Source organism: Rhinopithecus bieti, unplaced genomic scaffold (assembly GCF_001698545.2).
Source record: "Rhinopithecus bieti isolate Rb0 unplaced genomic scaffold, ASM169854v2 scaffold_7308, whole genome shotgun sequence".
Lineage (NCBI taxonomy): Eukaryota > Metazoa > Chordata > Mammalia > Primates > Cercopithecidae > Rhinopithecus > Rhinopithecus bieti.
The window spans coordinates 750,457-762,676 of record NW_016805423.1 but is presented as its reverse complement, the minus strand read 5'-3'; the positions used below and the strand labels follow the sequence as shown (position 1 = coordinate 762,676).

General features: G+C 47.5%; 2 protein-coding genes across 3 annotated transcripts in view; both read right to left on the bottom strand.

Annotated features, from left to right (window-relative positions):
- The window catches only part of LOC108529873 (serotransferrin), a 32,176-nt gene extending 26,382 nt beyond the window's left edge, over positions 1-5,794 (bottom strand). For both annotated transcript variants that reach the window (XM_017872420.1, XM_017872421.1), the window contains exons 1-2: positions 5,251-5,794; positions 3,150-3,322 (exon numbers count right to left, since the gene is read on the bottom strand). In XM_017872420.1, coding sequence (XP_017727909.1) covers positions 3,150-3,322; positions 5,251-5,293 — 216 coding nt within the window. In that variant the 5' untranslated portion in view covers positions 5,294-5,794. The remainder of the gene's footprint in view (positions 1-3,149; positions 3,323-5,250) is intronic.
- LOC108529865 (inhibitor of carbonic anhydrase) overlaps positions 5,476-12,220 on the bottom strand; it is a 46,913-nt gene continuing 40,168 nt past the window's right edge. The window contains exon 14 of the mRNA XM_017872397.1: positions 5,476-5,679. Within this exon, the coding sequence (XP_017727886.1) occupies positions 5,476-5,679 (204 nt within the window). The remainder of the gene's footprint in view (positions 5,680-12,220) is intronic.

Here is a 12,220-nt window from a genome sequence, read left to right as displayed (position 1 = left end):
AACAAAACAAAATGAAACAAAACAAATTACAAAGCAAAAACTATAGTTCCATGAGCTTTGTTGTGTTACAATCAAGTAATGAGACAATAATATTTCTAAATGAAATAAAATATGTTGTAAGCCAAACTATATCAGACGTCTCGCTCTTGTTCCCCAGGCTTGAGTGCAATGGCTCCATCTTGACTCATTGCAACCTCTGTCTCCCAGGTTCAAATGATTCTCCTGCCTTTGCCTCCCAAGGAGCTGGGATTAAGGTGCCACCACGCCCAGCTAATTTTTGTATTTTTTTAGTAGAGACGGGGTTTCACCACGTTGGCCAGGCTGGTCTCGAACTCCTGACCTCAGGTGATCCTCCCGCCTCTGCCTCCCAAAGTGCTGGGATTACAGGCATGAGCCACTGCACCCAGCCAATTTTAACCATTTTGAAGTGTACATTTTAGTGGCATTAAGTACATGCATTCACATTGTTTTATAACCCTCACCTCCATCTCCAGAAACTGAAACTCTTTACCCATTAAAAAATTACCTCCTATTTCTCCCCCACCCCAACCCCTGGTAGTCATTATTCTACTTTCTGTTTCAATAAATTTGACTATTCTAGATACTTCATAAAAGTGGAATCTTACAATATTTGTCCTTTTGTATCTAGCTTGCTTCACTTTTGTTTTCAAGGTTCATCTCAGTGCAGCATGTATCAGAGTTTCATTTATTTTTAAGGCTAAAAATATTTCATTTGTGTATACCACATTTTATCTATTCACTCATCAATGGACATTTGGGTTGTAAAACATATACCACAATACAAAACAAAATTAAGAGACACAATGGGCCTTTCTGTTCCACAACAACTAGACCTTATGTATGAAACACACTTCGTGGTTTTGTTTAATCTGCAAACACCTTCCCTTCCCCAGTCCTCACATTGTTGAATAAAAATGAAGCAAACAAACGAGAGCTTTGCCCAGTGCAGTGGGGCTGGGAGAGTGGTCAGGAACCTGGCCTTTCTTTTCCAAGACACCAAGAAATCACTGGTGCCTCAGGGGCTCAGGGAGCTGAAGAGCTAAGGCCTAAAACACAGGGTCCAGCACTTGAGCTGCAGGGTTCCCAGGGGAACCTGTGCCAGCTGGGAGGGACAGGATTATAATCAAGCAAGCTCTCACAAGTCAAGATAACCAAACCCAGAAGAAGGAAAGCCACAGAGAGAAGGCTGGAGGGAAGCCAAGGGGAAGCCATCAGAAAGACAGTGGTAGAGGGGGAAAACCCCAGCGCAGATTCCTGGAGGGAAGCCAGGCGCTTCATCTGGATGTGTCTACCTCTTCCACCTTTTCCCTTCGGCTAACCTCCTGCTTGCTTTGTGCTGAGAACTGTAGAATTTCCCACACTTGACAAGTCTGTCCAAACCCCTGCACTAAGAGACCTGACCAGACTCTGGCGTGGCTCCTAGCAGAACAAATCTCTATCCCTGGGATGGCCCTGGTTCCCCTTAAAGTGCTTGCCTGAGAAAACTCAGTGCTGCCAGGAAAATGTATCTGTTTCTTCTAGCCGACACAACTGATGATAGGCCCCTGACCTCCCTTTCCAAGAGCATTTACTAAAAAGGGCTGAAAACTGTGAATATGTATCTCTTGAAACTCACAAGCATCTGTCTCAAGGACTGAGAACCATTCTTTTGCAACACAATCATCAGGATGGATAGAGTGTCTGTCTCCCAGTCTCTGTGGGAGAATAGAGTCCTAATCAAGAGAACTGCCAGCTATCAGACACAGCTGGCCTCCTCACATTTACACTGACCAGCCCTTTCTACCTTTTTACTTCTCTGACTCTGCAGAGCCCTGCGTTCTCCCCTCCCTCATTCTCCCTTTAAAATGCCCACATCACCGCTGCACAAATCAGAATGGAGCCCAGCTCTTTCCCCCACTGTCAGTAGTCACTGAATGAAACCTATTGTCACTGCCTAAACTAATATCTGGCTGTGCTTATCTTTGACAGGTCCCATCACCCTGGCTTCCCTCTAGCAACTTGAATAAGCCCGCTCTGCTCTGCCTCAGGCCCTTTGCATCTGCTCTTGTTCGCTGCCTGGTATATTTTACACTGGAGCCAACCCGGGCTAAGTCCTTGGGTCTCAGCTTCATTACATCTCTCTCAGAGAGATGGTCTCTGACCACCCAGGACAAAGCAGGTTTTTCTGTGAGTCCCTGTCAGAATACTCTTCTCTTTCTCTCTATTGTACATCCCCACATTTTGGAGTTAGTTGTTTACTTATTCGTGTGTTTTTCTGCTCTCCTGACTAGGCCACGAGCTCCCTGAGGGTAAGGACCAGTGTGTTTAATTCACCACTGCAGCCCCATTGCCCAGCATGGGAGCTGACAAGTACAGATAGGCAGGGGCAACATTGAAAGGATTGAGAGCATTTTTGTAGACCTAAGAACAAAGGGATCAGCTGTCACCTGCAATCAGGACACTGTACTCTTCCCCCTGAATGTATCACTCGTCTTCCCAGTTGTGTATCAAAAGCTGCCAAAGAAGGTCATATAATAATTTTGATAGTGGACATTCTTATTTATTTTTTTTGAGATGGAGCCTCACTCTGTCACCTAGGCTGGAGTGCAGTGCCAGGATCTTGGCTCATTGCAACCTCTGCCTCCCCGGTTCAAGCGATTCTCCTGCCTCAGCCTCCCAAGTAGCTAGCTGGGATTACAGGCATGCATCACCATGCCCAGCTAATTTTTGTATTTTTTAGCAGAGATGGGGTGTCACCATGTTGGCCAGGCTAGTCTCGAACTCCTGACCTCAGGTGATCCACCTGCTTCAGCCTCCCAAAGTGCTAGGATTTCAGGCATGAGCTATTGTGCCCAGCCTCATAGCAGGCATTCTTATATTTTTGCTGAGTTCAGAGAACCTAGTGTCTCAAAACAGTCACCCTTGCATCTACTGTGTCTGGAAAGCAAAAGTCAATGTGCTTTTTGACTTTTGCTTTCCAGACACATTAAAGAAAACCTCCCAATTTCCATTTTTGAAGTGATTTTAATAACAGTCAGGGTTGACTGCCCCACATGTCAGCCTCCTACCTGTTAGTAAAGAATTGCTCCAAAGTGACCGGAGATAAAGTATGGCTTTCTTCCACTCTCTTTTAGGCAGCAGCGACTTACCGCAATGGCCCTGATGCAATCAAGGTGGGAGGCTTTCTTCACACATGCAACACTGGGACCATCGGATGGAAGTACGCTTTTCATATGGTCGCGGAAACTCTGGCACTTGGTGGCCTCGTGCTCTGACACTGCACACCATCTCACACTTTTCTCGGGGACAGCCAGACACAGCCCTGGGGGAGAGAGACCAGAGATGGAAGAGACCCACTCCCTGTGCTGAGGGAGAGATAGCATCGCCCCTAGAAAGGCCTTGACAGCTACATCCCCTCAGTCCCATCCTCCTCTCACTCCTGTCCATGAACGCTACAGGGCACTAGTTCTACTGCATTCTGAGACTCGGCCAATAGAAGGTTGCCCTAATGGCCTCCCAGTTTCCTCCTGACCACCCTCTGCTGGCCAGAGGGATGCAGGCATGACCATCAGCTCCCAGCTGGAGATGACAGTCTGCTCTGTCTCTGCCTTGTCTCCTCCTGTCACTGTCCTGGCCCCTGCCCTGCCATGGAACATAAGCCTCAGTGTGCACAGGGTATTTTCAGCTACCCCAACACATTGGCTCGATACCTCAAACTTTGGAAAACCAGCAGGGGAGGAATTGTCATCTTTTTGAGAAGAGGGAATGAGACTCAAAGAATGATGCCTTTTTTTTTTTAACCCAAGGTCACCCTGCTTATTGTTGGCCAAGCCAGGCCTAGAATCTGGGTCTCCAGACTCTGGGTCTGCTACTCAGGGCACAAAAGAAGAAAGCATTCTGAGTTACACCCCTTCTTGGCCAGTAGTTGCAGGTAAATTAATGAAAAAAGAACTAATTTGTCTGTGACTCTTGTCTGTTGCTCTCTGTTTAGGAATAACTAAAAACTCCACGAATTCAACAGTCTCCCCTCTGTCTCCACTGAACTATCCCTCCATTTTCACCACACTTTTTGGCTGCCATTCAGAAAAACAGCTGAAGCCAGCCATGGGTAACTATTAAAATCCATGTGGTTGCAGAGATAGCATCCTTATCACATGAGCTTTTGCCCTGTGCCCAAGGCCCCCTGTCATCTCCACTGAAACAACAAATGCTGTTATGTTGTGGGCCATAACAGCAAGGCTGACTCACTGGCTCTGAAGAAGATCCACAAAGCCCGTGGCCAGGAGGCCCACAGCTCCCCAGGATGCATGAGGAGGGGCCACCCCATGCCACCCCAGCGACCCCCATCATCCCGCTTGGCCCATGGGAAATCCTAGGAGGCAACGTAAGTCTGTGGCAGCCCCTCCGCAAAGCCACGCCTCCAGGGTTCCTATAGGCGAGAATGTGTCCTCAGTGGAGCATTACCTTGCACAGCCTGTGAATTGCTCTGTGCGGGGATAAAGGCAAGTAACGTGGGGTCCTCTCTCAAGGAATTGCTAGCTTATGGGGAGAGACAACTAAACATGGAAGCCCCAACAGTGTGACAAATGCCCCATGAATGGCAGGCAGAAGTTAGAGTATGAAGGGGGCCCCACCTCAGGAGGTTGGGGAGTGAGGTGTCAGTCACTGCCCCATAGCAGGATGTGTGCAACATCTGCCACTGGTACCCGGCATCCACCACCTAGCTGACCCTCACCTGACCCTCCCAGGCAAGTGCTGTGATGACCCCTTCCCTGGTGAGGAGCCAGTCAGGATTTGGATCCAAGAAGTCTGGCTTCAAATCCCATGCTCTGACCGCTCGATGGGCGCTCTGACAGCTCCCAGGGCACCCAGGGGACATCAGACTCTGAAAGGGGGAATGGTCAGACCTGGGAGGCCTTGAATGCCCTGCTAAGGAGTTTGGACTTGACAAGAGGCAGCAGCAAAGGGTTTTGGTAACCTGGTTAGACGTGCTCTGATTTATTGTATTTCGCTGCTGCAAGATTTACTGGACAAAGAGGAGGACGGGAAGGAGACAGTGAGTGCAGTGAAAGGTGTCTAGAGGCCCAAGCAGAGGCCAGGGGTGGGGCGTAGAGAGGCAAGGGAAAGGCACCCAGGCACCCAGGCTTCCAGCCTTAGCGAGGAGTGCATGCAGGCTGCGCGGTGGCCGCCCGGGTTGCAGAGAACGCGCCAGCCAGCAACTCTGCACTGCTTCCCCGCGCCCGCACTCACCCAGGACGGCGCAGGCCAGCAGGGCTCCCACGGCGAGCCTCATCCTCCGGGTGCGGCGCTGAGCAGCGAGCACAGTCCGATTCACTTCTGTGCAGCCTCCCGCGCCCCACGTCCTTTTATTCCCGGCCCGGGCCAGCTGGGCGCAATCTTTGACCTCCCGTGTTTGTGCAGCCCGGTTGCCCAATCGCCCCTCTCCCAACCCCGCTTCCTTACTCGCCCCACTGATCACCTCATTTCCTGAGCTCTGGAGACGACCCGCGAGTGGAAGGAGTCCAGCACAGAAATGCTGATGAGAAGGGACATGAAGCACAATCCAGCCATTGTCATCGCGGCTCGCTCGGTGCCAGGAGCGGCTAAGGCGGGCTGGGAACCGGGTGGCTCTGCTCCTGACTCCAGGGCGGCCGAGCTGGTCCGTGCCACCAGTCCTATCTGCGCAGTCCACAGAGGGAGACTCCGAGGCTGGAGAGGGAAAAGAACTGCGCCCAGACCCCACACTAGAACTGGAGAATGACAGGCAAAGCCCCTTTTGGGAGAGGATGCAGGAGAAACAAGCTGGCCTCAAGGTCAAAGACAGACTCAGCACCTTTTGCTCCCGACCAGGTGTCCCTCGAAATCCTGCTGCTGGGCTCTCAAAGGTCCCCCACAGAGGAGCTGCTCCCTCTTCCTGCCCGTCTGAGCTCAGGCTCCTGGGCTGGAAAACTTCCTGCCCTCAAGCTTCCTGTGGGACACCTTAGACTAGGGACAGAGTCATAGGGGAAGATGAACACCCTCCCACAAGAAGGTTCCAGGAACGTGGTCAAGACACTGTAAGGCTCAGAACCAAGTACCATCTTAGCACAAAGCAAGCGGCCCAGTGGAGGGTGTGGCCTGTTCTTATAGCCTGAGACCACCATGTTCCCCTCTAGTCCATGAGTCTCCTAACCGCTTTAATTGCACATACTTAATATGAAAAATGCTGAATTTGTGCCTTCTAGATGCTTATATTTTAACTAAAAAATGTGTACACTTTAATCATGCACAAGGAATAGAACTTTGTAAAAGGATGAGCTAAAGATGAAACTCATTTTCAAATGTCGTTTTGCTTATGCGGCCTCATATAGGATTATTATCTCAAGGCATAATATACCTGGGGGAAGGTCAAGATTCCTTCCACGAAGTGTAAATCCAGACTTCGGAGATTTTGCCAAAAGTTACTTCTTATCCAACCTGACCAGATGGTCCTTCATTCTGTCTCATGTTTTAGTTAACCAAGCCCATACCAAGCTTAGTGGATACGTCAGGTCAGGCATTTGCTTTTGTTCACTTGTTTTGTATTGTCAGAATTATCTCCTAATTCTAGTTTCCTTGTAGAAATCTGTTTAAGGCATGTGTGCATCTCGTGAAGATTGGAGTTAAAGCCAGATTATCTAATCTGTGCATCCGTTTAACTGGGCACATACAAACCACAAAATATGGAAATAAAAATACCAAAACAAAGGGCAGGGTCGGCACTGCCCTCTTAACCTATGGAATTGTGAGGTGATCCCCATCTTCCCTTAGGACACCTCAAAGGCTCCATCTGTCATGACTGCAGACTCAGGTGGGAGACAGGGCCAATTCACACATTCAATATGGATGAATGATAATGTGTTAATCTTTTGCAATAACAATAAATATAACTGGAAGTTAGGTTATGTTCTCCCACGCTCCAAAAGATGATCTCATATGCAAAGGGGTTACACACCTCCCACTTTAAAGTCCACTGCAGAGGCTTTCTGTTTACAGTGAGGACAGAAGGCAAGTCTGGCTTTCCCAACTCATCAGCCTCACCAGTGAGGGAGAGTGACCACTGCTGCCCTGTCTTACTCCCCCCTGGCCCGTCCATGGGTCCCTTGCACTTGAGTCATAGGGAAAGAAGACTCTTGGCATGAGGGCCATATTCCTACTGTCCCTGCAGCAGGCTCTAGGTAGTGGTCTGGATTCATTTGGAGACCTTGAGGTAGGGATGTGAGATGAGCAGGAAAAGTCAGGGGCAAGGCTAACTGGGAGGCACCCAACAGAGCAGCATGCACACATACAGCTGATGCGTGGACAGGCCCTATAGTAAGCTTGCAGGGTCTGCCAGAGAGCAGGAAGTGCAGTTACCAAAGATTGAGCTCATGCCACGAACTCAGGGAAGCTCAACACAGGGCATGGAAAGAAGATGGTCAGTGATTCTCCTTCCCTGGAGCCCATCTACATTCATAGACTAAGCCCTGCCGAGGCCACTTCTCCAGCCACAGGCCCATAGCCTACCCAGAGCCCCTCAGCAGGGAGCAACTACCTACCGGCCAGGCTGAGTTCTCTCCAGACCAACCAACTCTATGCCCTGTCCTCAGAGAGGTCCTCTGAGTCCAAGCCCAAGACAGGTGCTGGGAAGGAAGTACACAGCCTCATGGGATATGAAGGAAGCTCAGACAAGACATAGAGAACTGGTTCTCCCACATCATCTACACGCACCTAGATGGAGAGGCCCAGGGTCTTGGCTCTTGCTCAGGAGGACAACAGCAGAGCCTCGCGTTTGCCATTCCTTGGATGGGGTAGACAGGGGTGAGGCCTGCTTTGGGGTGTACATGTGTGCATGGCCCTAGCTATATGGGGTGCCTATGCCTGTATATGTCTGTAGGAGCATGTGAAGGTAAGAGTAACATTACAGCGCTCCGTGTCCATGACACTTGTACCTGTGCTCTCACTTATATTCTTTAATTCTATGCCAGAGATGCTCTGGAGTTGAAATTCACTGTCCCTTTTTATAGCTTAATGATGGCTGAGACTTACTGGGAGCTTCAGTGAGTACTTACCATACCCCTCTGACTTTGGTGCTTTAGCATCTGCATCTTACAGATGAGACAAGGAAACTGAGGACCAGAGAGGATGATACCTTGTTCAAGGTCAGCTGCAAAGTCAGAATACAAAAGAAGGCAGTCTGATTCCAGAGTGTACACATCCACTAGGGACACTGCCTCTCCCAGGAAACCAGGACATGCAGGGGCCAAGGAGCTCACCTGGGGTCATACCGAGAGAGGGACAGACATGAGACACCCAGCCTTGCCATTTCTCCAAAGGCACACAGCCCCCAGGGCTTTGCCAGCACAGGGGCTGGTCAGTCTGGGAGAGGTCTGAGTACCAACTGCAGATCCTTAGACATGGACTGGCTTGATTGTGCTCAGCTGGAAGAAAATATCATGTTTTTATCCCCTTGTAAGTGTCAGGCACTGTCCTGGGGCAAGATCATTGGGGCAGCCCTGCAAGATAAGATCAGTACCTCCATTTATCAGATGTGGACATTACAGTCAAATGATGGGTCCTCATTCATGGAGCTCTGAGACCTGAACTCACACTTCCTGAGTCTTGGTCTTCTCCAGACCACAGCTGCCTTCTTGATATTGACCTTCTCTTTATTTATTTAGTGGGGGAGGAAAGAGAGGGAGGGAGGTGAGAGAGAAAGAGAAAGAAAGAGAGAGGACATAAAGGAAGCTTACAGTTCTAAAACAACCCAAGCATGAGCCAAATCTTTCACCGCAAACAGGGCAAAACTCTTAAATTTCAACTACGAGTTGGCCCTTAAGGAAATAGCTGCACTCGTGTGTACGTGCAGGAAAATTGGAAAAGCTGACCAGCAGGAGGTGGGTAAGAAAGCAGTGGGCCTCTGAACCAATATTTATTGTTTCCAAATGTTGCCCAGTTGACACAGAAGCAAAGCAAACAAAGAGCCTCTGTTTTGAGCAGTTCCTCCTGTCCCCCACTCAGCGTCCTCCGCCTGACACCAGAGACTTCTCTGAGTCTGGGTCATCCTTGAGAAGCAGCAACCTGGCAACCTGAGAACTGACATTCATGAAGCCAGTCACCCTGCAAGCCCGATGGGTCAGGCCGTATGACCAGGGGGTTGGGGACTGGGCAGGGTTCTTTTAGGAAAATGCCAGGCATTTTGAAATGCCACATGACACTACTGCTCACTCGCTCTCACTCTCTCTCTGTCTCTTTCTCTCTCTTCCGCTCTCTCTCTTTATCTCTGTTCTACCTCTCAGAAGTCCTCGGACAATGAAGAGTCTCAGGGTTTCCATTCTTTTCACAGGGGAGTCTACAAAAATACCTGTCTCATGAAGAATAGTCCAGGACCAGGTGGAATGAATTCCATCAAACATTTAAGAAGAATTACAGGGTGGAGGTGGTGGCTCATGCCTGTAATCCTAGGGCTTTGGAAGCTTGAGGCAGGAGGATCGCTTGAGCTTAGGAGTTCAAGACCAGCCTGGGCAATATAGTGAGAACTTGTCTCTACAAAAAGTTTAAATCAGCTGGACACGGTGGCATGCACCTGTATTGCCAGCTACCCGAGAGGCTAAGGTAAGAGGATTGCATGAGCCCAGGAGTTCAAGGCTGCAGTGAGCCAAGATCACGACACTGCATTCCAGCCTGGGCAACAAAGTGAGACCCTGTCTCTAAATAAAGTAAAAGGATTACATCAATATATTCCTCCAGGAACAGAAAAGTAGGAACACTCCTTAACTAATGTTTTGAGGACAGTATGTATACTTAGAAAGGGAAAACTAACAAAGACATCATGACAAAGATAAAAAACATAACTTTTATGAACACAGATGCAAAATTTCTACACAAAAGATTAGCAAATAGAATCCAGCAAAATGTAAAAAAGGTTAATAAATAATTATCAAATTGGGTTTATTCCAGGAATGTAAGCTATCCTTTCAAGTATCAATCACTGTAATATATCATATTAGTGGAATAATAAAGGAAAGTGGTATGACCCTATCACTCAGTACGGGAACATCATTTAATAAAATTCAATATCCCTTCATAACAAAACCTCTTAGCAAACTTATTCTACAAAATTTTCTCAGTCTGATATCAAGTATCTGTGTACCATAAAAATCTACAGAAATCATACTTAGTGTGGAATGTTGCATAAAGCTTTCTTGTTGAGATCAGTGAGACCAGATGTTTACTATTATCATTTCTAGTCAACCTTTTTACTGGAAACAGTAAGTAAAAGGATTGGAAAGGAAAAAATAAACTCTCATCTTTATGCATAATAAATTGTATGTGTATAAAATTCTGAAGAAACTAGAGTATACTTTAGAATAAATGAGTTAAAGCTGGGCGTGGTGGCTCACGTCTATAATCACAGAATTTGGGGAGGCTGAAACAGGCAGATCACCTGAGGTCAGGAGTTTGAGACCAGCATGGCCAACATAGCAAAACCCCTTCTCTACTAAAAATACAGAAATTAGCTAGGTGTGGTGGTGCACGCCTGTAGTCCCAGCTACTCAGGAGGCTGAGGTGGGAGAATCGCTTGAATCCGGGAGGCAGAAGTTGCAGTGACCCGAGATTGTGCTAATACACTCCAGCCTGGGTGACAGAGTGAGACCCTGTCTCAAAAAAAAAAAAAAAAAAAAAAATAAAAAAAAAAAAAAAAAAAAAAAGAGCTGGATCAAGGTAGGGTAAATACACCAAAGTCAATTGTATTTCTATACTCAAATTGAAAAAAAAAAAAAGAGAGAAGAAAAAACACGAAAATACTACCTAAAGTAACATAGAAAAACAAATGCCTAGTATTAATCTATCAAAAAGACATCTAAAACTTTTATGGTACCAGACTTTAAATTAAGAAACTCAAAAGAAATGGAAAACTATTATCTTGGAACAGGGAGTGGAAGTTGCTTGATGCTGTAGAAATTACAATCTCCTCAAATTGATGTAGGAACTTCAGTGTACTCCCAATCAAATTCCAATGGTTTTTTCATGTAAATTAACAAATAATTCTAAAAGTTTGTTAAATGAAAATGCAAAAGAGGGCTGAGCATGGTGGCTCATGCCCATGATAATCCCAGCATTTGGAGGGCAAGGCAGGAGGTACTTAGGTCAGGACGTTCAGACCAGTTTGGCCAATGTGGTGAACTTCTTCTCTACTAAAAATACAAAAATTAGCTGGCATGGTGGAATTAGCTGTAGGTCCTACCTACTTGGGGGCTGAGGCACGAGAATTGAGAACTCACTTGAACCCGGGAGGCAGAGGTTGCAGTGAGCTTGAGATCACGCCACATTTAGGTATTTTCTTCTAATGCTATCCCTTCCCTAGTGCCCCTATCCCCTGAGAGGCCCAGTGTGTGATGTTCCCCTCCCTGTGTCCATGTGGTTCTATTGTTCAACTCCCACTTATGGAGTGAGCATGTGGTATTTGGTTTTCTGTTCCTGTGTTAGTTTGCTGAGAATGATGGGTTTCCACCTTCATCCATGTCCTGCAAAGGACATGAACTCTCCTTTTTTTATGGCTGCATTAGTATTCATGGTGTATATGGCCACCCCCCCCCCCCCCCCCCCCCCCTTATTCTTATCCATCTACATTTGATGGATTGATTCCAAGTTCTTTGCTTATTGTGATATAGCTGCAAAACATATGTGTGCTTTGTGTTATGGGATAGAATGATTTATAATCCTTTGGGTATATACACAGTAATGCGGATTGCTGGGTCAAATGGTATTTCTGGTTCTAGCATCCTTGAGGAATCGCCCACCACTGTCTTCCACAACGGTTGAACTAATTTACAACTCCCACCAACAGTGTTAAAAGCACTTCCTATTTCTCACATCCTCTCCAGCATCTGGTTGTTTCCTGACTTTTTTTTTTTTTTTTTTTTGAGACGGAGTCTTGCTCTGTCGCCCACGCTGGAGTGCAGTGGTGCGATCTCGGCTCAGTGCAAGCTCGCTCTGGTTCATGCATTTCTCCTGCCTCAGCCTCCCAAGTAGCTGGGACTACCAGGGCGCCTGCCAACACGCTTGGCTAATTTTTTTTGTTTTTAGTGGAGGACGGGGTTTTACATATTAGCCAGGATGCGTCTCCATTCTCCTGCCTCTTGATCCACCATCTCGGCCTCGCCAAGTGCTGGGATTACGGCATGAGCCACCCATGCCTCATTCATTTCCTGACTTATGT